General features: G+C 36.0%; 1 protein-coding gene across 1 annotated transcript in view; it reads left to right on the top strand.

Annotated features, from left to right (window-relative positions):
* LOC139115551 (Golgi-associated kinase 1A-like) overlaps window positions 1-26,520 on the top strand; it is a 47,654-nt gene extending 21,134 nt beyond the window's left edge. The window contains exon 6 of the mRNA XM_070677764.1: window positions 24,703-26,520. Coding sequence (XP_070533865.1) covers window positions 24,703-24,907 — 205 coding nt within the window. The 3' untranslated portion in view covers window positions 24,908-26,520. The remainder of the gene's footprint in view (window positions 1-24,702) is intronic.
* The last annotated feature ends 259 nt before the right edge of the window (window positions 26,521-26,779 follow it).

Below are 26,779 nucleotides of genomic sequence, written 5' to 3' on the forward strand. Positions count from 1 at the left end.
GATTAATCTTTGACCAGGTTCACAAGTTCAATCTTAAAATGAATTCAATTCAAATATTTACCAGTTCCAGGTATTGCAAATTCCAAACAAGTTTTAGAATAACTGTGTGTGATTAGCACCCAAAAGCTACATTTATTTCAATATACGTATGACTGTAACGCTCCACATGTCACTCATCCTCAAGATGACCTCATTAATTTAATGTTCGCAGAGAAATTATTGACTTCGTATTTGAGGATTTGTTAAGCAATATTTAGATGTTTACTGCACAAAGTCTTTATGGATGAGAAAAAATGACACCATAACTGGCTGCACCATAATTAGTTGAAGAAACTGCGATTAAACATCTAATGTCAGCAAGCTATTTCCAAGTTGGCAATAAAATATTTATTAATACAATTAGTATTTCTATCCCGTAGTATTCCTATCCGTGTAGATCCTGCTCCGTTTGGGGGATTTCTTTACCTATGCACAGCTAATCATGTTCCGGAATTCCATTAACACATGATACTGGTTCATAGATTACAATTGTTGTTCGAACGATGAGGAAAATTTCCTAAGATCTCACCTCTATGTTTATTCAGAGTCTCTTGAACTGTTACCAAAGAACGCTACGTTACCTGAGTTTGAGACCTATCATACTGTAACCCATGGTTACTTTGACATCGATTTCTGTATTGCTATATAACGAAACTTGCAAATTTCCCTTTATAGAGGGCGCTTTTTAGTTTGTGTTTATTATGCTAATCAGTAAGTTGTACGCAACATAAACAACTAAAAACAAAGTTTTGAGCAGTATATGCACTGTAGTTTATGTCGACATTATTCAGCCATTACAATACTTACCTGTCGGCAGTATGGATTTATAACACAATGATTACAGTATTTCAGTAGGTTTCAGTACCTTCTGTAACACATACAGTGAGAAATTCCACTTTTGTATTCCAGATGCTGTTATCATGTGAAGCGCAGTGTTTTGAAAATCGCGCGAGTGAAAGGGTGTTTCAGGTATCATTGTTTTGCATTATTAACCATCAAAATGACATGCTTTATTTCTATATTGTACTCTCTGTATGATATCAGTAGTCAGGAACGTCTATTTTGTTTGCATTTTAACAAAGTTCAGTATATTTTGAAGAACTCATTTGGCGTATGAATTTCAAAGAGTTGTTTGGTTTTTCAATTTAAAGGGACAATAGAAAATTGTGCGTGGTCGTTGCGCATTGTTGGATTCAGTGCAGGGTCTAGTCTAGTCAAAATAGGGTTAGACCCAACCACAAATTGCAACAGAATTTTTTCTTCGGAATGCATTTCAGAGAGGTACCCAGAACAACATATTAAAAGTTTACTCGAATCCACCTTGGGGAAATATGTCTAATTTGCATAAATCAAATATGGCGGCCAACTATCCAACAAAATAACATAATTTGCTATATATCACATGTTAAACAAGCTATTTCAGTGATTTCAGAGTCTGACACTAGTAATTTGGCCCAGAGAATTATTTTGGAGGTATAATGTTTCATATAGGTACTTCATTAATTTGCATAATTCCAATATGGCGGCCAACATTCCTACAAAAGACATTTTCGATCATATATTAAGTGTTAAACAAACTATTTCAGTGATTTTAAAGTTAAAAGTATATTTCTTTGGCAAGGACAAACGATTTTCGAGATGCTATGATTTGCATAGGTAATTTGTTAATTCGCATAAATCCAATATGGTGGTCAACATTCCTACAAAGGACATTGTCGGTCATATACCACGCATTAAACAAGCTATTTCTTTGATTTTAAAGTTTTAATATTTTTCTTGGGTATGAAGAAACACTTTCAGTGGCTCAATTTTTACAAAGGCCCTTTGATAATTTGCATAAATTAAATATGGCTGCCATATTAATGCCCATGGCTTAATGATTCTAATATAAATAACGGTTTTGTTATAGTTTTTAGCACTAGGAAACTATCAAGAAGAAACTGTTAAGTCCTTGGACATTCATTTTTAAAATTTGTTTGATTTTTCTGTATATGACGACTGTTAATGAATGTTAGTCTTCTGAATGATATATTCTCTTTCTAAATATAACATTGAATTCATCTGTGTGTGGGATTTCGTAATTTGTAAGGGTGTTTTACACTCTACAGTGTCAAAGCATGTAATCTGTAATGTTTACTGTTAAAAAAGGGGTGTTCAAAATCATTAGTTTTTAATTAAGACTTAACCCCTTCTTATGGACGGGTGCATCTTTATAAGATCACTTAGATGATAGGCAAGAAGTCATCACACATAACAGCAAAATACAATAAACACAACAAAAGCTAAAAAAACAGAAAAAATGATATGACCGAAATAAAAAGTGTCGTAATACACACAAATTGAAACTTAGCACTATTGCAAACAATGTCAGATTCATAAAAACTTTCTGGACACACAAACCAAAAAATCTGAAAACAGCATGCTTTAGCAAAGACTTACAATTAATCCAAACACAGAATCCAACTATTACACAATACAAAGAAGTACATCTTGAGTCATTTTTCCAAGTGTCATTTTTCCAGATGTACATGTTTGTATCGTGTAACAGTTGGATTCTGTTGGGCTAATGAGTTGTTTGAATTAATTTTAAGTCTTTGCTAAGCATGCAATTTTCAATTTTTGTGAGTTTGTGTGTTGATCAAGTTTTTAAGAGTCTGACATTGTTTGCATCAGCGCTAAGTTTTAATTTGTCTGTATTGTGGCATGTGTTATTTTTGGTCACATTATTTTATTTTTTGCGTTGTATTATCTTTGTTGTGTTTATTGTATTTTTGCTGTTATATGTGATGACTTCTTGCCTATCATCTAGGGGGATGTACCAAAGATGCACTCGTCCATAAGGAAGGGGTTCAGTCTAAATTAGAAACTAAAGATTTGGTCCACGACTTTTTTAAAACAGTAAACATTAAAGATTACATGTTTTAACACTGTAGAGTATAAAGCACCTATAAAAATCACAAATAATACGGTACACAGATGAATCTAATGTTATATTCAGAAAGAAATTATAATTAGATGACTAACAATCATTAACGGTTGTCATATTTAGAAAAATCACAAATAATTAAAATTGCATGACTTTCTTACAACTCAATAGTAAACGCACATCAACAGATATGTATTTTAATCCGTTCGGAAGTCATATATGTAAGTCTACCAAATTTGCTTTAACATTCTTTTCAAAATACAGTGTATTTATGGGGTATTTTAATGAATTCAGGTATCACAGACACCTATTAAAATAAACTTTTATTCGTAAATGGATCGTTATTGTAAGTAAATTTATTGAATATTTTCTACATTTTTAAAAATAAATGTTCAAGGACTTAATGTGGAGCTGCACGTTGCCAACACAGTTTTTTTCGAAGGAATATTTCTCATCTAAGATGACAAGGAAACCCGTACAAACTATTTTGTGAAATGTAATATTTCACTTGAACAAGAGTATATCCTCATTCTAAAATGGCATGGGCTGAACGACTGACACTCAAAAAAGTGCTTAAAATCATGGTTAGCAAAATAAAAATGCCTCTAATTCAAAATGTAAGAATTTTATTGCAAAACAAAATAGTTGTTTTGTTATATAGCATTTAAAAACATAATGTGAAAATTTCAGAAAATATGACCCAGCCAGAACAGAGTTATATTCTTTGGAAATCTTGAAATTCGAATAAAAGGGAAGCAGGAATTTGGGTGATTTGCATACATTTGCATACACTAACCCTTCTATATCATGCAACTTACGACTGCTTGCCAAGGTAAAAGGTGAACCTAACCAATTTTTAATCTTGGGTTAAAAAATTAATAAAAATTGAAAGAATATTTGCAAAATACAGTGCGTTGGCTGCAGTGCCCTCTTGACAGTTTTTTTCTTGATATTCCTATTCCTAAAAACTCTACCATAACCTTATTTATATTAGAAGCTACTTGGGCATCAATTTGGCAGCCATATTTAATTTCTGAAATCATCAAAGTGTCCTTTAAAAACATTGAACCACAAAAGGTGTTTCTTCATGCTCAAGAAATATAATTAAACTTCAAATGGCTGAAATAGATTGTTCAATAAATTTTATGACAGAAAATTTCTTTTGTATTGGATTTATGCAAATTAACGAAGTGCCAACGCAAATTATTGCACCTCAAACATCATTTGACCATGCCAAAGAAATATACATTTAACTTTGAAATCACAGAAATGGCTTGTTTATCCCTTTGACTGCTGTAATTTTTTACACCAACATTTTAATGCGATATTTTACCAATTTCTGAGAACATTTCTGTACGTTTTTTCATAATTTTGGACAAAATGGATATCATTCAGCAGCAACAGATTTTAATTAAAAATTTTGGCAAAAAGCAGAAAAATTGACTGTGGTACATTTTATAAAGTTGACCAGAAATAGACTTTGGCGCCCAAAGGGTTAATACATTGTATATGACAGAAAATGTCTTTTGTAGGTATGTTTGCAACCCTATTGGATTTATGCAAATTAACGAAGTACCTAAGCAAATCATTGCATATCGAAAATTGTTTGTCCATGCCAAAGATATACACTTTTAACTTCGAAATCACAGAAATGGCTTGTTTACCCTTTGACTGCTGTAATTTTTTACACCAAAATTTTAATGCAATATTTTACCAATTTCTGTGAACTTTTCTGTACGGTTTTTTCATAATTTTGGACCAAATGGATATCACTTGTCAGCAGCTACATATTTTTATCAAAATTTTGGAAAAAAGCAGAAAAATTGACTGTGGTACATTTTATAAAGTTGACAAAAATAGACTTTGGCACGAAAAGGGTTAATACGTGGTTTATGACAGAAAATGTCTTTTGTAGGTATGTTGGCCACCATATTGGATTTATGCAAATTAACAAATTACATATGCAAATCATAGCATCTCGAAATCGTTTGTCCATGCCTAAGAAATATACATTTAACTTTAAAATCACTGAAATAGCTTGTTTAATACGTGGTATATGACCGAAAATGTCTTTTGTAGGAATGTTGGCCGCCATATTGGAATTATGCAAATTAACGAGGTGCCTATATGAAACATTATACCTCCAAAATGATTCCCTGAGCCAATAACTAGTGTCAAACTTTGAAATAACTGAAATAGCTTGTTTAATATGTGATATATAGCCAATTATATTATTTTGTTTGATGGTTGGCCGCCATATTTGATTTATGCAAATTAGACATATTTCCCCAAGGTGGATCCGAGTAAACTTTTAATATGTTGTTCTGGGTACCTAATTAAAATGCATTCTGAAGAAAAAAATTCTGTTGCAATTTGTGGTGGGTGAGGTGCCAAAATCTCGTAGATTGACTGGACTAGTCATGTAAACGTGTGCGTAGTTGTTTTGAAGTCTAAACGTGGCGACAGCGTAATTTTGACTGTAAAGAGATGCCATAGTGTGGACTTTTGAAGCTGCAACTTCAGTCGAGTGTTGGTAATGGACTGGACATAAATTACAGAGGGGGGTGGGCCGGTGTTTTTCGAAACACAGCTGCGTCAAAAATAATGACCCTTCAAAAGTTCATGCACAAAAATTAGTGACCCTCCCCCTTATCCGTGCATGAAAATAGTGTCCCTCCCCTGTTACTCAATACCCCCTTCCCAATAAACCTGCAATGCGTTCAAGACCTCCTTCTGACTTGCTATACTTTTGAAGTCCCTCCCAAAAGAAGGCAAAATGCGGCCGATATAACGCTTTGTCCAAAAAATATCAAATCATATGTGTGTGATAATTCATGTAAATGTACTTTACATGAAGTGGCAGATAAAAAGTACATGCATGTACAAAAAATGTAACATTTAGATTTCATCGATAATGTCGATTTACTATGCATGGCAGCCTATGATGAAACTATGAATATTTTTTTCCCAATACAAAACTAGGTAAATCTGTGCATTTATGTACACCTAATTATTAGTATTAATGTTCATGATTAGACTACAGTGGTTTCAAGTCAATGGTTGTGCAAGAAATTTGTTTTTGGAATTTCACTGAAATGTCCATTCACTATGCATGGCAGGCCTATGATGAAACTATGAATATTTTTTTTAAATACAAAATTAAGTAAATCTGTGCACTTATGTACACCTAATTATAAGTATTAATGTTCATGATTAGACTACAGTGGTTTCAAGTCAATGGTTGTGCAAGAAATTTGATTTTGGAATTTCACTGAATGTCCATTCACTATGCATGGCAGCCTATGATGAAACTATCAATATTTTTTCCCAATACAAAACTAGGTAAATCTGTGCATTTATGTACACCTAATTATTAGTATTAATGTTCATGACTAGACTACAGTGGTTTCAAGTCTATGGTTGTGCAAGAAATTTGTTTTTGGAATTTCACTGAAATGTCCATTCACTATGCATGGCAGCCTATGATGAAACTATGAATATTTTTTTTTAATACAAACTAAGTAAATCTTTGCATTTATGTACACCTAAGTATAAGTATCAATGTTCATGATTAGACTACAGTAGTTCAAGTCAATGGTTGTGCAAGAAAATTGATTTTGGAATTTCACTGAAATGTCCATTCACTATGCATGGCAGCCTATGATGAAACTATGAATATTTTTTTTCCAATACAAAACTAGTTAAATCTGTGCATTTATGTACACCTAATTATTAGTATTAATGTTCATGATTAGACTTGAGTGGTTTCAAGTCCATGGTTGTGCAAAAAATTTGATTTTGGAATTTCACCGAAATGTTGATTCACTATACATTGTAGGCTAAGAGGAATCTACAAATAACTCATAGGTTATCTGATCCTAAATTGTTATTCAAAAGTTGTTCGACCTGAAGCTTCCAGTTGTTATTGATGACATTTTTCACTATTCTGAATAGTTTGTATTCTGTCAATGTCCTCAAAAAATGAAAAATGTACATACAGCTTCATGAACATTTGACACCGACCTATACCCAATGTATTGTCAATGGGAGAATGATATCAAATAGTGATCTCCCAAATTGTTATTGAAAGCGTCAGTATAGGGGACAGTTTATATGTACAATAGAGGAATTGGATAAGTAGAAACCATGACAACAAATCAATGTGGCTGCTTGGATCATCAATACATTGCTTATTATACCCTTAAACTTGCGCCCGATAGAGCGCGCCGAAAATGGAAATGACAGAAACTGAAAGTGCCAGGAGGTATGTTTTCTTTTTTCAGTATTCCATATTCTTTAATACGTGCACATGCAATTTCAGCTTTGATGCATAAAAAAGGTGACCCTCCCCCATAGGCTTGCACAAAATTTTATGACCCTTCAAAATGCTTGCGCGAAAAATGGCGACCCACCCCCAAAAAACTATCCCCCTCCCTGTAATTTGTGTCCAGTCCCTAACGTGTTCAACATTAGAACGATGAAGTTTGGTGTGCTGTAGTGTTCATTTAGTAAAATTATGAAAAGTTTTGGAACTCCAGTTGTGATTTGAGTTGCATCGTCATTTGCAATGCATGGACCGCCACACTGAGAAGCCGTACTCGTATAAAGACAGAAAGTGAACTGTTTCTCGTCGCTAGAAACTGTGAGTATTTGTGTCCTAGAATTGTCATGACTAAAGTGCCAGATGTTGTACATTTAAAGCCAGAACTGTTGAAGTCTCTGTAAGAAGTTTCAGCTGAACGATTCTGTCCTAGAGTTACTCTGTATTCGAACTCTGAGATTGTATTTGCCCTGTAGAGTTGTGAAAGTCATCGTCGCTGTTATTTGTATGCTGGACTAGACTTTGCATAAACAGAATACCAGCGTACCAGGTGTTGTGCAATGCGGTTTATGCAAATAGAGTCGTCTGTGAGCAGATCTAGTTCATTACTGACGTCGTGAGAGTTTCAGAAAGAACTGTAAGCTGTCAGTACCGTTCCATACATTTCATTGACATCGCATAGTGTTCCTTGAGCCAGCACCTTGGATAACATACAGAAAACGTTTGGTCAACGGTGGTTTGATGCCGTGCTGATTGAGACAAATTTGGTGTAATTGTGAAAACATGCTTTCATCTGAAAGATATGTTTGAGTGTGCGTAGTACAAAGAAAACGCCTAATTTCCTTGGTGAATATTTATTTCTATGATCTGTAGTTTTTCAGCGTACGTGTCACTTCAGTGTCAATAGTTAACTAAGCATTCATTATGTGTATTTTTGATTAGAAGTGAACAGAGAAATTGAGAAATCTATCTGTGTTTATTTGTAGAGACGATACTTTTGAGAATAGTTGTATCAGTGGTTTAGATCATTGTAAGAAACTATTGTGAACACAATTATAAAAAAAGCCATTGTGTTGAACATTGGAAGTTGAAGTATTTTGTGAACAGTTATTCACTTTTGGAGAATGGTTTGTAATAGAGTGGTTCAGACCATTGTATAAAAATATTGTGAACGGAATAATAAAGTAATATACAGTCATTTTTGATTTTCACAGTATAATTTGTATCGAGTGTTTTTGTTACCTTGCTAATGCTATATTGTATGAGTGCTCTTCTGACATGAAAATCATGGTGTCGTAATGCTATCTGGGACCACGGTAAACAAATAATTTATGATAGCCAAGAAAGTTTCTGGTTTCGGCTAGTTTGGCATTTTCAAAGTATAAAATTGTGGTTGGTGTCAATTTGGGGTTGTTATTACTCTTGGGCTACAATACTATCAGGATTGGAATGATCGTTTACGAAGGTTTTCATAAGAGAATTGAATGTCCTTTCCTTGTTGTGCACATGTCAAATATCTGTGGTAATATACCATCAGACATTTATATGGTACTATTCTCTCAGAATATAGAATTTCTACAGATAAAACAAGGTATAACTTAATTTGTAATTCTTCTTGTGTAGATATTTACAAGTGGATTTTGTCGTTGTTGGAGGGTGGAGATAAAAAAACTTTTTGGCACTTTCAGAAAGCTCTCGCATGACTTCCTCTACCTCTCAAGAGATTCCTAAAATCATCAACGGAAATCATTTGAATATCATTTGAAATTCAATTCTGGCTTGAAGCAAGGTGAGGAAGTCTGATACACACTTCTGGGGAGCCAAGTAAATCTGATTACATTGATTTTAAAATCCCCCGAAATAGTAAACATGGTAAACAAGTGTCAAAGCCTTTGCTACTACCGTTTTTCGCCCTTAGAAGGAACAGAAGGGTGAGAGTCACTAATTTCGTGAAAGCTTCGGCGAAATGCGCTATCCCTTCCCGGAATTTTTTTAAGATATGGACTATTATTACACCTGGCAGTTGGTGCAAATCAGACCAGGCCTGTACAAATACTGCTTAAGTCACTGCTAGGGAATACCGCTGGAGCCTTGAAGTAAATTAAAGTAAGCCTTTATATCACCTGTGGCCACTTACATAAGCGTACTTGATGCAGTCAGAATTTCTGCTTGCATTTGTAAGACAAAACCCAACCTGCCAAGGGTTGTACATGAGAGTTTACAATTGACACCCAGTGTTCAAGATTGAGATACAAGATACCGCTTCCGTGCATTATTGTAAAGCCTCTACTCAATAATAAGTTTATTGAAGCAACACTTTTTTATGGGATCACTGCTATTAGCGTCATTTGTAAGACAAACCAACCTGCCAAGGGTTGTACATGAGAGTTTACAATTGACTCCCAGTGTTCAAGATTGAGATACAAGATACCGCTTCCGTGCATTATTGTAAAGCCTCTACTCAATAAGTTTATTGAAGCAACACTTTTTTATGGGATCACTGCTATTAGCGTCACATAACTTGTGTGTTCCAAGCAGGCACTGATTTTATTATACCTGAAGAGACACTGTGATAACGAGAAAAATACGAACAAAACAGTCTGCAAGTTACAATGGCACCAATTTTTTTCTGTAGAAATTGTATAGACAGGACAAATAAGTCGTCTGAACAATACCGTTATATACAGACCAGTGTTATGCAAGGCACTGTTATCTCAATCATGAACACAGGGTACCAATCATAAACTCCAATTTACAACCCTTGGTAGAGCTTGTTTTGCCTCTATATAAAGGGAATTTCTGACTGCATCAAGTGGGCTTAAGGTTCCAAGACAAGAGATTGACCTCTTTAATCTAACAATTCTCTGGTAGTTAATAAGTTCAGAACCCGCGCAAATTATATATTTTCGGAAAGCCTAGATATAGGGAAAGATTTTGGTAACCACAGTGTTACCATTGTTTACATAACTATCATGTGACAGGTAATTTGCATAACCTTTCAAAAATCGGTTTTCCCTATGTTTTGTCTCAATACTTCAAAATATCTAACTCAAACTTTCTGGAATGCAAGCTCCTGTTACAACGCTCTTCCAAAGTGTGTCTCAGATTTTTTATATCTTGCTTAGTTTTTATTTGAGCACAATTTTGAAGAAATCAACTAGGATTAAATTCACCGCTCTGGAAGTTTTTCTGGCGGAAAATATGTTTAAGAAGGTTTAAAAAAATTCTGAGACACACTTTGAAAGATCCTAAAGACAGCTTGCACTCACACAAATTTGGGCCACATATCTCAAAGCATTGAAACAAAACATAGGGAAAACCGATTTTTGAAAGGTTATGCAAATTACCTGTCACATGATAGTTATGTAAATAATGGTGACACTATTGTAACCAAAATGTTTCCCTTTATATAGGCTTTCCGAAAATATATAATTTACGGGGGTTCTCAGCTTATGAACCACTAGAGAATTGTTAGCTTAAAAAGGTCAATTTCTTGTCTTGGAACCTTAATCAGCAGTTACTGGGGTTTGTTTATAGTGTTCAATGTACTTCTCTTTTAGAACCTATCGCCTGCCTGAAATTTTTCGGACAAGTAAACAACATTTTGAAACAAGTACCTAACGATGCGTACCATAAAGTTCTGAAAGTTTAGAGGCGTCCTGGTATCCCCTTAGGCTTGCACATAAGTAAGTTGCCACGGTATATTAACATGTACTTGATAACGAAACAGTTTTGGATTAATGGCCAGACTTTTGGAGGCGAGGGAGAGAAGTTCTCCTTTTGATGCTGAAACTTCTTGAAAATATAATGATGAAATGGCGTCTTTGATGATATCTAGGACACTAAATCATACCTGACCTCAACTTGCCCAGCCACAGCTTTAAAGCTGTGCACCAAACATACGTTTGATAAGCTCGTGATTATAAATACTGAAAATATACAAGTTAAAAATATCCTGTTATCGTCTTGCAGTGAGATGAAACAAAGCTTAACATATCACTGCTGCAAGAGAATACAGGTATAATTTAAGATCGTTGCACTGATTTAGTGTCTGCATCATTATACATGTTTGTTTAATGTCCAGGCAGATTTAAAACACTGAATACCTGGAAAAGGTCAGAAAGGGTCAGGCATATGTAGTCTAGGAAAATGCATGAATCATTATGAAATATGACAATTAGTGATATAAATCCTTTTCGGTATTCTATAGGGGTTAAGCTTCCTTCCGCTTTGCAAACCTTGAAAAAACACTAAACGCATTATTCGGGGGTTGAGTTTCTTTCCGCTCATGCATAGTACTCGGAAAGTCAAACTAGGCACAGCCGTCTATAGACCTATACACAACAGGTCCTCGTTGAATGGCTAGTCTGATCGTTCGAGCAGGCTATCGAAAGCGCCTCCTGCAACCCTCCCCGTCGCCCCTTGTTGAATATAATTGACAAAGCTGGCACACAGCACAATAAATTACCGACAATCCTGTTCGATTTGTACCAACGACGTTAGTTTTCTTATAACGTTTTCAGTTCTGCATAAAAGCAATAATGTGCAGTCTCAAGATAATTGATAAATTATATTTATTAAAAGTACGTTGAAATATTGTAGTATAAATTCCAAACAAACCGTCAGATAACGATAAAAGTCACATTCTGCAGGTACTACAAATGTCACAGTTTTGGGAAGCAAGTTATGACCAACTGAAGGGGTCATTCTCTGAAAAAAGTTAGCATGTAAATTTCTTTTGTCTTTTCTATTTGGAAAAAATCAATACCTTTTGTTTCATAAAACAGGTGCAACTAGTCTCCCTACTTTCAGCCACTTTATTCTGTATGGCTGAGGACACAATCAGTGGAAAATTTACAAAAATGCTATCTCCTCTCTCAATCAAGCACAATTTTTGTAATCCTTTAAAATGGGAATTTAGAAGAAAGGTGTACTTAAAAGTACGTTTTCAGAAATTTTAAAACTAGTCCAGGTATTTGTCTACACATGGGAGACATGGTAGACTTCACACGGGGAATCTACGTTGGTACAAATCATGATGCATTATGGGAAATCTCTAGTACTGTGTGGCGATCAAGTCACTGTATGCGCAACTTTGTAAATGCAACTTCTTAGTAATCATAGCTCAGCTTTGAATGGGTGTCCCCTCGAAATTATCCGGGCACCAGCCTAAGCCTGCCCAACCAAACTTTGGATCCTCTCAACCTATCTGCGAACATAACTTAGGATTTTATCAACCTATCCTCGAGAGCTCGCAACCTAACTCCGGATCTCATCAACGTATCTTCAAATCATCGCTATCTAGGGGAGCCCTCACTTATGATGAGGGGATGGGACAGAGGAATTAGGGGCTAGTAACATTTTATAAACTTGCCCCAAGGGAAGGGTCACATTTTACAAACCTAGCCTGAGGGGGGTCACATTTTACATTGCATAGTGGCATGGATGGATGCAAAGTCTGACTGTGTTGTGTAAAGAAACTTCAAAACTACCATGTATGGTGCATCAACATTCTTGGTGAAATTCCAAAATCATATTTCTTGCTAGTTTTATATCGGAAAGAAATTGCTCAAATTTTCTCATAGACTGGCCATGTATGGTGGATCCACATTTTCGTTGAAATTCCAAAATCAGATTTCTTGTATTCATTTGCACTTGTAATCACCCAATTCTATCAAGTACATTTATGTCAATTATCCCATGTCTATAAATACACATATATTGCTAGTTTTATATTGGAATAAAATTGTTCATAGTTTTGTCGTAGACTTCCATGTACAGTGGATCCGCATTTTCGGTGAAATTGAAAAATCATTTTTTTTGTCCTCATACGCACTTGTAATCACCCAATTCTAATTAAGTACATCTATGTCAATTATCCAGTGTCTATAAATGCACAAATATTGCTATTTATATATATCGGAAAAAGTGTTCATAGTTTCCTCATAGACATCCATGTATAGTGAATCAACATTTTCGATGAAATCCAAAAATCTAATTTACTGTATTCACATGCACTTTTTACCTCCCACTTCAATTAAAGTACATTTACATAATTTACCAAACGTATATAAAAGTAAAGGTATATCTAAGTTTTGTAGGGGAAAATTATCAATAGTTTACTCAATGGTCTCCCATATATTATGATTTGATATGTATGCATAAAGCAGTAATCTTTGCTTCTAATAGTTGTCTCAAAAATGGTGACCTCTTCTCCAAAAAGGCATGCGCGAAATTTCATGACTCTTCACAAATGCTAGCACAAATAACTGCGAGCCACCCCAAAAATACCAGCCTCCCCCCTGTAATTGCTGTCCAGTCCCTTAGCCTATTAACACATCCTATAGTTGTACTGCCAGCATTGTTATTTTTCAAAATTGAATTCAAGAGAAGAAGACAAGAATTCATTTGTCAACAATACAATACAACATAGCATATGATTGTAAACATGGGTGAAGCCATTTTACACAATGTTAAACACTAAACTGCATGGGCGTCCAGACTGTACGGTATAGGTACGTCCTTGTCGCATAAAGTAGAGCCATATCACATACGTCTACATATAGCACAGACAATGGCAAGCGAAGAGTTGCGAAATTCAAAAAAAGCAATTGTGTGTTCTAAATAAGGCAGTGTTGATATTCAACTACCACTGAATGGAAGCCAGACTGAACAATGACATCTTTCTAAGCGAATTTAAGGTATTGATTTTTACGTGATCAGTGTGATACTCCTACACTTTCTCTAGCAGAATTATTAGATTAGGCGTCAGCTTTAACCTGTCTAATAATAAGCCTAGGATAATATATTGAGTGCTTAGGGTAATATGCTGAATGCCTAGGACAACACCGTGAAAGCATGTATGTATGTATGTATGTATGTATGTATGTATGTATGTATGTATGTATGTATGTGTGTATGTATGTATGTATGTATGTATGTATGTATGTATGTATGTATGTATGTATGTATGTATGTATGTATGAGCAGGGGTTTCATTAAGAGCCGGCAGCCGGCGAAATTGACCGGTTACTCTTACGATTTCGCCGGCTACTTTTTCGGAAAATTTTAACTCTTTCATCGCTGAAATATTTTTACCTTCTGAAATGATACGGTCAAGTTTCACAAACTGTGTAGTCAAACTTTTCAACGGCTTTTATGTGAAACAAAATTTAGAAGAGGACTACTACGATCGCCTTGTACTACAATGAAGCATGGTCTTGCGTATACTGCCTTAATAAAAATCAGAATTGCAACGGACAATTCAATTGGCTACGTGAATTGCTGATCCCGATGTGGTGACCTTTATATACGCCAATGAAAACGTGCGGCTGTCATTAGCTCAATTCAAAATGGTCGATGAACAAATGAAGACGAAGCGATCGCAAGGTCAAGCTTCTCTGTGCGATCTGCGGTTTTGAAGTGGACCAAGAAGGATAATTACGTGGATTTAAACTGTTTTCGAAGACAATGACCTGATTTTTTTCTCACGAAAAACTTCCGGATTACAGTTCGAATTTTAGTAAGCCGACGTGCGTTGCACCGTGGTAGGCGTAAATGTCAAGGTATATAACCAGCTGGACGTATTATATGTACTGCTTTTCGGTCTATCGACGCCAATAAAAACGTCACCCAGAGAGTGGCTAAAATACGATCAGACCTCTAAAATTCACTTCAAACTTTGAAAGTGATCGTCAGGTTAAATCCAAATGTGAGCTTCTTAACGTACAAATTTTCATATCCTATATCAAGGTTCTTACTTTGCATACACATATAGTCAAATAACCTTGAGGGTCTTTGATTCTATTTGCGAAATATGGTAATCATTGTCATTTTTTATCGTTATCGTTAAATAAATTATCCTTTTTACCTCCCCAGCGGTATAAAAGTTCTTCATCTACTGATTGCCATACCAAACATCAGGGTTCTTACATTAATTTTAAAGCATAACATTATACATTAATGAAAATTTTCTCATTTACTGTGCTTAAAATATCAGTATTTCATCCAGGATGGCATCAACGAGGGGGATTTCCCCCTTTAATCGACAATTTCGGGGGGATTTCACCAGTTCATGTGTTCTACTTATACCTCTACGGTGTGACCGGCACCATTTCATTGGGCGAGTGGTCCGCCTTAACAAATTAATTGGGGTGCCAACATTTCAACAGAGGGGGAATCCCTTAACCCCCTGTCTAGATGTAACACTTATGGCATCGTCTACAATATCAAATGTATATCATTAATAATAGTGAATTATTATAATTTAACTTCTAAAAGCATAGAGGTTCTTAGGTTCTAAGACTTCAGTTCAAAATATCGTCAACATTACAACATTTTATTATTTGCGATTATGAATTATCATATGTAGGCCCAATCTCCCAGGTAAAATGGCTTTTTATTATTATTATTATCATTTCACTTTATTTCGGACTAAATATGTCCATAGAAATCTCAGTACAATAATGAATTAGGTACAGATAAATAAATAACATAATACACACTGAAGAAGTGATTTTAGTGGTGCATCATCATTCAAAAAACCCCAAAAAAACACCACAACCGCTCAATGGAAAAGTGATTTTATCCACATTTTGCGAAGATCAGAAATAAAATACATGCAATCATAAACTTGACGTACACTTGTATTTCCACTGCGTGATAAACGTACTATAAAACCATACATTTGTTTTCTAAGAAGAGCATCAAAGTTGCACAGCCCATTTGTGACAAACATGGAGCTGGCACTACTTCGTCTCTCATAACTCAAAAAAATACGGGCGGCATTGTTGTAGGCAACTTTCAGTTTTCTCATGGCATCAGCAGAATATTTGAACCAGAGGTGGCCACCGTACAATTGAGAGCAATACACTTTAAAAATTCTACATTTCACTTGAAAAGAGCACAAGGAAAATTTCCTTAGCAGCATATTTGCTGAGACATAGAATGCTCTCCTTTGTCGCTCAATATCGCTATCGTCTCTAAAGTTATGTGTTAACAAAAACCCAAGATATTTCTTTCTTTCGACAAAAACAATTTTGACACCATTAAGGTAAACAGCGGGAATGTGCTTAACTTTAGATCTATCTGATGTGACACACAAACATTCGGTCTTTTTCGTATTGAAGACAATGTCATGAGTATTACTATAAATGCTGCAAATGATGACTAATTTATGTGTCCCTTTCACAGAGGGACTTATCAGACAAATATCATCAGCATAAGTGAGGTGATTGATGAACATGCCACCAATATTACAACCTGTTCGTGAAGTTTCAAGTTTATAGCTTAAATCATCAATATAAATATTAAATAGTTTCGGTGACAATATTCCACCCTGCTTAACGCCATTTTTCACATTGATGAAGAAACACAAATGCCCTTGAACACTGCTGACAATTCTCCTGAAAATACTAGAAATTCATGTGACTATGAGCTGGAAAAAGTGAATTTAACTCATTTTTCAGGGTTTCCGGCCTTCGGTATCCCGGACGCTCCCCCACGACGACCGCCTTGTGGTCATGGCAGCTGCAAGCCGCCTACTTTTACATTCTGGCCCCCTACTTCAAAACTTAATGAAACCCCTGATGAGTAATTGCTCTTGACTTTAAAAAGTCACATTTGAAACAAAAATGCCCCTATGTTAACTAAAGAGGATATTTACTATAAATAGCTATTGATACTGCTATTAAGTGCCTTCCTTGACCGATAAATCTTTGTATGATCAACATCTGCAGCAAGTGTAATCAGCTTTAGTGCAGTCATTCAAGATATAGATCTCCAATTACAAAGATTCATTTCCCCGTTGAGAGACCCAGCTTTACTACAAAAAACAATTGGGTTGGTCCATACCATGATGGTGAAAATTTAAAGTCAATCTGGACTGCCACCCTAATTATGAGAGGTCATTAAATAAGTCAATTAGTAATTAATTGACAGGATGTTGTTAAATGTCATTTGGGTTTTTTTTAACACTCAGATCAACATCTGTACCAAGTTTCATCAAATTTTAGCAACTAACTGACATGATACTTCTATATTTCTTTGCATGCTATTAGAGCACTGAGAGTTCAACATCTATACCACGTTTCCTCAAATTTGATTCAGTATTTCTGGACATATCACACTAATTAGGAACGTTCATTAAATATAAAAATTAACAATCAAGTGACAATAATGATGCTCAATGTTTTTGCAGGCTATCACAATATTTTAAGATCAACATCTGTACCAAAGTTAATCAAATTTAATGCAGTATTTCTAGAAACATCACACTTATCATAAAAATCCATTAAATAGTCAAATACCGGTAAGTTCTTAATTGAGCTGATACTGATGAATGTCTTTGCATACTATTACAACACTGTGAAATCAACATCTTTTCCAAGTTTCCTCAAATGTGATGCAGTATTTCTACACATATCACACTAATTAGGAAAGTTCATCACATTGACAAATTATCATCTCATTGACATGGGTCGACTTAATGTCGTTGCACACTATTAGAGTACTGAGAGTTTAACATCTGTACCAGGTTTAAATAAATTCCATACGTATTTCTGGACATAGCACACATATTACGCAAGTTCATATGCAAATGAGCAATTAATTAACATGAGACTGCTAAATGTCTGAGTACACAGTAACAGCACTGGATGTTCAACATTTACTCAAAAATTGTGAAGACTCATTAAATATGCAAATCTGCAATTAATTGACCTGATATTGCTTAAAGTCTTTGCATGCAATTACAACACTGTAAGATTATCATCTGTACCATTTTCATCAAATTTGATGCCGTATTATAGACATATCACACTAATTAAGAAAGTTCATCAAATTGACAAATTAGCATTTTATTGACATGGTTCTGATATATGTCTTTACACACTATTGTATCGTCAACTTGTATCGTCAACTTGCCACGTAAGCCATGAATATTCCGTACTTAGAAATTCTTAGATAGTTTGAAAATTAGTGCAGTGGACCCGGGTTTCCTAATGCACTTCTCTGTAGGGTTCCTTTGCAACTATAGCATATTGATCATACAGGCCATATAATAGATAGACATCGCACTCTGACGATTTGGCCACATTATGACCGTCTTTGCACAATATAATACTTACGATATTGATGACGCTTATTTTCTCATTTGTTTGTTAAAAGCCGCCTGTCAGCATAAAGGACCGCGTACCGGATACGATGTATGTAATATGTATAATCAATGGAAGTTATTTATATATATTATTGCCTGAATACATGGGTTTATGTGTCCGAGAGCAGATGACAATTTGCTCGACGCCAGGAGGGCAAATTGTCTCCTGCTGCGAGGGCACATAAATCCATGTATTCAGGCAATAATATTTTTATTACATGCCTCTTCACAGTTAATACTAAATGACATTTAGTTACCTGGAGGGCATTTTCAAACAATTTTACCATTCTCGACCAGCATCAAACAGATTTCAACGAAAATCAAAATAGCAGTGCGCGAATGGATATTTTACATCTAGCGTTAAGCGTCTACTTTGAAGTTCAAAACGTAGAAGGGCCTCACTGGACCAGGTAACCATAGAAACCGATCAGTACATCGTTCACCGGCCCGCTAACTTCCCGGCTTTTCTTATGCAAATCAATGTACTGATTTGCACTCACATTGAGGCATGTAATAAAAATATTTTCCTTCGGTTGACAGGTAAATTTCGCAATTTGGCGAGGTAACTAGGCATCACTGGAATGGTTAAAATAGCTCTGAATTTCAATTATTTCAACCCCAAGATAGAAAAATGATCGATTAATTCTCACCAGCTACTCAAAATTTTGCACTGAAAGTTCAAATTCTTAGTTATATGAACAAGTTGTATAAACACGAGAAATTATCAAATTGCCACGGATATGTTACACCAGCTAGAATACACTAGCGTGTGTTCTGTCGCTAAGGGAACATTAACAACGAGCTAAGTCACCCGATGATCTAGATGTTATCAAAGGTTACCTGCCACCCTGTGATTGATTTTCCAGACTAGTTCACATGACAAACTAACCAATCAGAGACAACTTAATGAAAAATGAGTCAAAATGCGACTGTAAATGTTAAAGATTTATCACGTTTGAAATGGACGCACTATCATTAACTCTACCCATGTAGTGACCATCTTATATGTTGTATTTCGGGTAAAGTTGTCCCAACAATGTTCAACGGTAGGTTGAAAATTGTCATGAAAAACTGTAAGCGATTTCATGTGCTACAATCGCGGAAGGGCTAGGCGCAAATTCTACCAAACGGTAATAGTTGACCAATTGGATGTAATTTTGGATCAGTGTGAGATTAAACTGTTTCAGATCTCTCCTCGCAGGGCTCATTTTTTCATCACCTGGTCATTTTCAAGTAACACTCAATTCCCTTGACAGGCCACTCCAGGATACGTCACAGAAAGGGATGACAAGACGCCATTTTCTGCTGGTCTTCCTGTTGTGCTGCACCCTCGCGGCAACTGTAATACTGTACAGTTACATATACTATTTTGGAAGTATAGGGAATGTCGCCTTCATCGTCAACATTCGCGGCTTGCTGGATTTCCAGAACCAGTCGTCTGCCTCTCGTGAACTTATATCAGGTAAGTCAGGGAATACGTCATCCAGAGGAAAGTTAAATGATGAAGTTCTATGTAGAAACTGGCGATGATAATTCTTATATTAGAAGCCGATAACTCATGGTAAGTGCCTTTGAATAGTGCCTTTACGTATAGTATTTGGCGGTGCGGATGACAAGCAGGAGCATGTCACTTATCGAAAACGGGACACCATTTTTCACTTTTTGAAGAGAAAGAGTACGATTGAAAGGAATTATTGCATGTACAATTTATTCGACCATACAATACATTCTTGTGATAAGTACATTGAGTTAAATCTCACCATTCCCAGAATTTCCATCTATATCAGATTTTTTGCATAGACTGAAGCAAAACCCATAGGAAATTAGTTTTATGAGCCTGTCAACATGACAAAGTCAAGTTCAGAAAGCGTAATATCTGTTCCCAAAAGACACATTTTTTTTGTCGTGAAAGTTTTGCAAAGGTCATCTAAATTGCTACGTAACGGTATTAAAACAAGAGATATTACCAATAATGCTTCTTGGAACAAAACGTTTTGTGTGCCCTTAAATTAAATGCCCGGGCGTCAAATGTTGTCTCTCAGAATGGTGGAGAATCCGATTACACGATGGGTAGTAAGCTTGAAGCATTAATCTGCGAGCGGGTCAGACTGGTGAGAAATCGAGCTACTGACATTCAAAAGTGTACTCTAGAAAAATGACAGACAAACAGAAAGACAGATAGTTTGAAAGATTATACTTTGTTAAAAATGTCTCAAGCAATGAACACGATTTGAACCAATTTACGATAATTGGATCTTCATATTTTTCAAATTTTTCAAAAGTGTCAGGTGCTCTATAGCTGAGTGTTGCAATACTACAAAGTACTCATAAAGACAAGTGTGTAACTTAAAAAGAAAATCAGACGAGCTTACATTTGCAGATTAAACCGACATTACTTTACCATCCAATTATCCCAAATTAGTTCCAATCGTATTCCCGATAACGTTCACAGCACCGCTGCTATCGTCACTGTGTCGATGATTTTCTTGCAGGTCAGTATGATGAAAAACCAACAGATAAACGTGACCAAGATCACAATAAGTCGTCATTGTCACAAATCAATGGTCATAACAATGGCAACATAACACTTAAAAATTGGTGGGAACTTATGTCTGAAGAAGAATTTTTAAGTTTTGTAAAGGAACTGAAGAACGAGGAACTTCGGTTTGGTGAACATTATCCGAAATGGTTTAGTCGTGCCGATGTTGTGCGAATGGAGATGTTGTCTACATCGAAAATTAGTAAACTCCACAATGCACGATTCAAAAAGGAATTGCGACAGCTGATCTTCAACGACGGAAGAAGTGGTCCAATTAAAGACTTCAACTCCTGCACAGAGCAGTGTGCCATTCAAAAGCGTGTCGATGATTGGTACGAGATCTTCGCTTTCCATCTTGATCGAGTTTTGGGGCTCAATCGCTCGCTGCCCGCCATCGCAAGAGTTTTCAAGCCAAAGATGTTCCCTCGCAAAGACCGCCGATTTATTGACGGAAAACTTCGACCCCTCATCTGGTGGGATCCCAGACTGACACATGGCGGGAAATTGAAACTACAAAATTCAATTGGTTTGTATTTCCAGGACTACCAAAAGGATTTGAAGTACAGATGCAATTCGCAAGACGAATTAAAAGAAAACACGACTTATCGCTGTAAAACTGCGATTAAATACATTGAGTGGAGCAAACTATCTATATTCGACTTTCTTCTTCAGGTAAGCAGTGGCGACGTTTCTTCTCAGTATTTTTCTTAAGAAAAGTTCCCACCTTCTTTTACTTTGGGCTCTCATTAATTGTCAAAGTTGTTAGGTGGCATCATTCCCGTGTCTGTTTGTCTGTGTTCGTGTTTCGACATGAAAGTTTTATATACTAATAATACCAGATTAGCATTCTCTATAGTACATGCCTCCAAACTTAGAGTCTTAAAATTTGGTCAAAACTTCTGCGAGGGAAACATTAAACTATTCTTTTTTATAATCAAGGATAGCAATCAGAGGTCACCATGCAAATGAAGGTACATAAGAAACAAATCGCCTATAGGGCCTAATTTACCTATATTTAAAACTTAACAACCCAGTTAACTTTACGAAGAAAGACTACATTTTCGATTTCACAAAAACAAGACTCAAATTCTCGAGTAGCTTAAAACGAGCCCTATCAAGCATGCAGCAGATAGACAAAACTACTATTTAAATTTATAGAATCCACTTCGGAATATTCATCCTAAGGAGAATTCCCCTTTAATCTGAATGAAATAATATAGGAGGATGAATCTTAGAGCATGTATACCTGGTGTATATTCGGAGTATGCAGCTTTTTGTAATCATAAATAATCAAGGCCATTACTTGAGATTATGGTTGATAATGGGAGCGCAATACAGTGAGCTATGATAATTGAATTTCAATGTTCACGACAGAGAAAACATCAATCACGTGGATTGATCACGCTCACGAGTATGTATGTTGCCAATTGCCCGACGCCAACAAAAGAGATTCAAATAAACCCTCATTGGCTTTCCGTGTTCACAGCTGAAAACTGAGAGTATGGTGAACTCACAAATAGTCGCAATAAGCCAGACGTTTAACTATGCCTTCCATTATTACTGAGAAAGGCGTTTGACTTCAAAGTTACCTACATGAAAACTATGTAATATGAATTCGAAAGACAAATATAGTGACATACGCCAAATTCAGTAGATTTTCGATCGGATTCGAACTCACAACCTACGGCATCCAGTCATCTAGCGAAGACATCACAATCAAAACCGCTCGGCCAAATCGCCACCAAAGAAAGAGAGGTTCAATAACCGAGCTAAGTTGTTTCGATTATTTTGGCTGCGACCCCTTCACACGCTGTAGAGTTCACGAAGCAAACTTTGTAGAACCATGAAGCTGCACCTCCTTAACTTTTGCTATCTTTCCTTTATGAAACAATAAACTATTCCCTTTCAAAACCAAGATTTAAAATTACTGATCGTTTGTATTTTTTTCATCGTTATTTGTATTTTTTTCTACTATAACGACCTAACATTTGGAATTTAAAATGGCCACCATGCCTGTGATAACTTTACGGAGAAAAATAAATTTTAGCTTTTCGCAACGAAGACAGTGAAAATTGCACTTATTCCAATAGCTTCACAATGAACCCTAAGGGTATAAATCTGACACGCTCAACTTGTCTACACAGCCTGTATTATGCAAATGTCATTGTCGACAACTTGATTTTTGTCTAAGTCCGGACTTGATATAACATGTCAACACTAAGATTGCACATTGTGCATCGTGCAGAATGCATCGTCAATATTTAATAGATGGGAATAAGAATCTGAATTTTAATTTAAAATATGGAACTTTGTTTGTTTGGTTTTCGATCCCAGGGTCCGTGACAGCCCTCAAATTGTTGCACTGTGTTGCACTTATGAATAACACAACCATAATTCATTTATGATTTATTGTGCCTCCATTTATTGTGTCAGACTACTGAGAAAAATGTTCATTTAAGATCAGTCAATTTGAAGCCACTTTTCACTCAAACGACACGTCTTCACAAAAGGCATAATTGTTAATACGTAATGTACGTGTTAACAATAAAACTGCATGTTGTGCTCTATGCATCGCGTCGGCATGGCCAAAATTTTGAATTGCAAAGTATATAAACTAATTTAAAACAATAGTAAGGTAAAGCCACGAGACATTTTAAGCCAGTCAACCATGGGCGTATCCAAGCGACTTTGGGGTGAGTTCTTACTTATCACTGAAAATCTAGTTTTACAGGAGTTCTGTAGACCAAGTGACATCCTAGAAGTCAGAACGTACAAGGAGATTAAGCATCATCAAGCACTTCAGCAAGGTCTTAAAAGTCGTACCTGAACCTTGTATCTGTTCAAAGGGACAACACAGGTACAAATGAACGGCTATGGTGTCATTATTTATTTGACAACTGGAGCTGAGAAAAGTCCCTTTAAGTTGGAATCTTCTGTGAAACTTTTCTGTAGTAGAACGGGCATGCGTGAGCACAGGTCTGTGCTATAGAGCGCATCACTTTGTGTCAGAAAAGAGTTGACAGCTTTCTGACAAAACGGGTGGTATGAATGATCAAAGGTCTTGCCTGTGGTAACAGTTGCTGAATTTTAAACGTTGTCAATATCTAGCTGTAAAAAAAGACAATTGTTTCTGAACTTTTGTTTGTCTCCGAACAAACATGTTCAGATCGTGCTCAATCCATCGAATCGGAATTTTTACTCTTAACACGATTGGAACTAATTTGGAATAATTGGATGTTCATATTTTTCAAACTTCTAACAAGTGTTAGGTGCCCTAAAGCTGAATGTTGCATAAAAACAAGTGTATAACTTAAAAAGAAAAGCAGATAAGCTTACATTTGCAGATTAAACTGACATCACTTCATCATCCAATTATCCCAAATTAGTTCCAAATCTTTAAGAGTGTTCCCTTTACATCTTTCTCTTTCTACAAGAGTGACTTCGGCTGGATTTATTATATCACTTCAAAAAGTATATTTATTTGTCTTTCAATCGTCTATATTTACATAAGATAAAATCAATATAATGCATAGGTATGAACAAGATATACCAATGTATGTTCAAGATCAGCGAAGGCAAAACTTCACAATATTATTCAGGATCTCGTAAAACTGAATTAGCTAGATACTGCCGTAGCTATATGGATTCGTAGCTTGAGAGAATAGTTATGAAGCTGTTTTCTGTTTCTTTACCCTGTTCCTTGTTCATTGTTTATGTGACAGAGTACCAGAAGGGCCTATCAACGTCCTCAAGTCTGGTAAGCTGAGAGATAGGCTGAAAGAATCGCTTCAAGTCGACGTGGGATTTTGGAAGTCTCTGGTAGGGGAAAATAGCGCAGATGCACTGATTGACATCATCGAAAGGCGAGCAGAAATCTTGCTGCGGCACATCGAGGAGTACAACATTGCTCTTGTACCAGATTACTGAGGGCGCCGTGCAGAATAATGAAAATGTGAACTTGGGGGACTTGATAGAAAACAAATCGTTGTAAACATTGTAGGTAGCTCGTTATGATGAACTTTATCGGAAAACCAATCACAAAATGGGCACAGTGCGCCAAAATGGGATTATGGTTGGAGTGAGTGCTTGTGCAAATGCACTATTCACACTATTCCTATCCACATTTCAAAAGATTGCGATGCGTACTTAAAGAATAAAGCACACCCAGCGACGGTATACCACGAGATTTTGACCAGTTCACGACATATATGCACGAGCGATAGCAAGTGTATATATGACGTGAACTAGTCAAAATCGAGAGGTATACCGTCGCTGGGTGTGATTTGTTGCTATTACATTATAACAGAATATTTAAATTCTGGTGTGAAACGTCAAAAACGGATTTTTGCTCAAGCTGAGAGCTCGCGCGTACATGCCAGCCGTATATGGCCAATATACCACGGTTCTTTTCGCGTCTCGACCAATCAGATAACTGTATTTGGGCCATCAGTATACTGGTATGATATAATGTTGAATGGTGTATAGCTGTGTGTATCCTTACCAAAACCCACCTTAAGAGCATTGTGCACATTATTTTGAAAAGAGACATGTCATAAAGTTATGAAATCAAAACCATATTCAGGAGCATCAGCTTGCAACTGTATGGAGTAATAAGGTCATATACTCAGCTTTCTGACAATATGTGTTCGTATATTGGGGGAGGGGTGTTCCGGCAAAAAGCGTAATACAGATTTAACCATGCTATGTAAAGAGTGCTGCTCTACCTGTAGAAAGTGACTTTAAATATCAATTTCTGCAGTTTAAATTGCACTTTGACTTTGAAAAATCACAGCGCTGTATTTCTCAAGCATCTCAAAGATGGTCTAATTTTGTAGATACTTCGATTGTGTTTTTGTGCATTTTTATTCCAAAGGTATATGATATATGCTATATAGTTTTTCCTGCTTTTCCCTAAAAACGTTTATCAACAGGGCACTGCCTCTGCGACGACCCTAAGTAGGTATGACCATGAACTTAGATGACCTATATTGCGATAGCAATTAACTTGCTAGCTTCAAAAACCAACAAATACAATATACCTATTGTGTTATGGCGTTTTCAAAAATGTCGGATTTGTGCTATTGCAGTTTCATGGCAACAGGACCAACACTCATATCCATATCCACCGCCAGATTAATAACAAACACAAGCGGATTATGATAGCCGAATATCCTAGCTAACTGGAAAACATAGTGACGGAAAGTGCCTAGGGTAGGGGAAGATGGCATTTGGGAGATAATGGACTGTGATGGCCCACTGACTATATTGGTTATACCAAGAGACAATCCCACACCATGCTTGGTATGACAACATTTCTGCAAAGCTTTTAGTCAATGCTGCCGAACATATTGCAGCTTCACTTTGTCATATTTTCAATCTTTCTTTTGCAAAATGTAATTTTCCAAATGCTCATATAGTGGCTAGTACCCATCTTTAAAGGGGTCCAAAAGAGTTCCTGCAAATTATTGCCCTATTTCAGCGTTACCTCGTATTAGCAAAATTCTGAACAAGACTGTCAATAATCGGCCAGTAATTTAACAATTATGACTTTTTTATAAGCCTCAGTATGGTTTTCGTAAGAATCATAGTGCAGAGTTGTCTCTTATAAATTTACTGAGGCACCTTACATCCCAAATTGACCAGGAAAATAGTACAATAAGAATCTTCCCAGATTTTTCCAAGGCTTTTGATACCATTGACAACAAAATCCTCTTAGCAAAGCTCTTACATTATGTTGTGAGAGGAAATCCTTTACTATCAGAGATATCAACATGTGTCTGTAGATTGTATTAATTCGGT

This window comes from Ptychodera flava, chromosome 17 (genome assembly GCF_041260155.1).
Source record: "Ptychodera flava strain L36383 chromosome 17, AS_Pfla_20210202, whole genome shotgun sequence".
Taxonomy (NCBI): domain Eukaryota; kingdom Metazoa; phylum Hemichordata; class Enteropneusta; family Ptychoderidae; genus Ptychodera; species Ptychodera flava.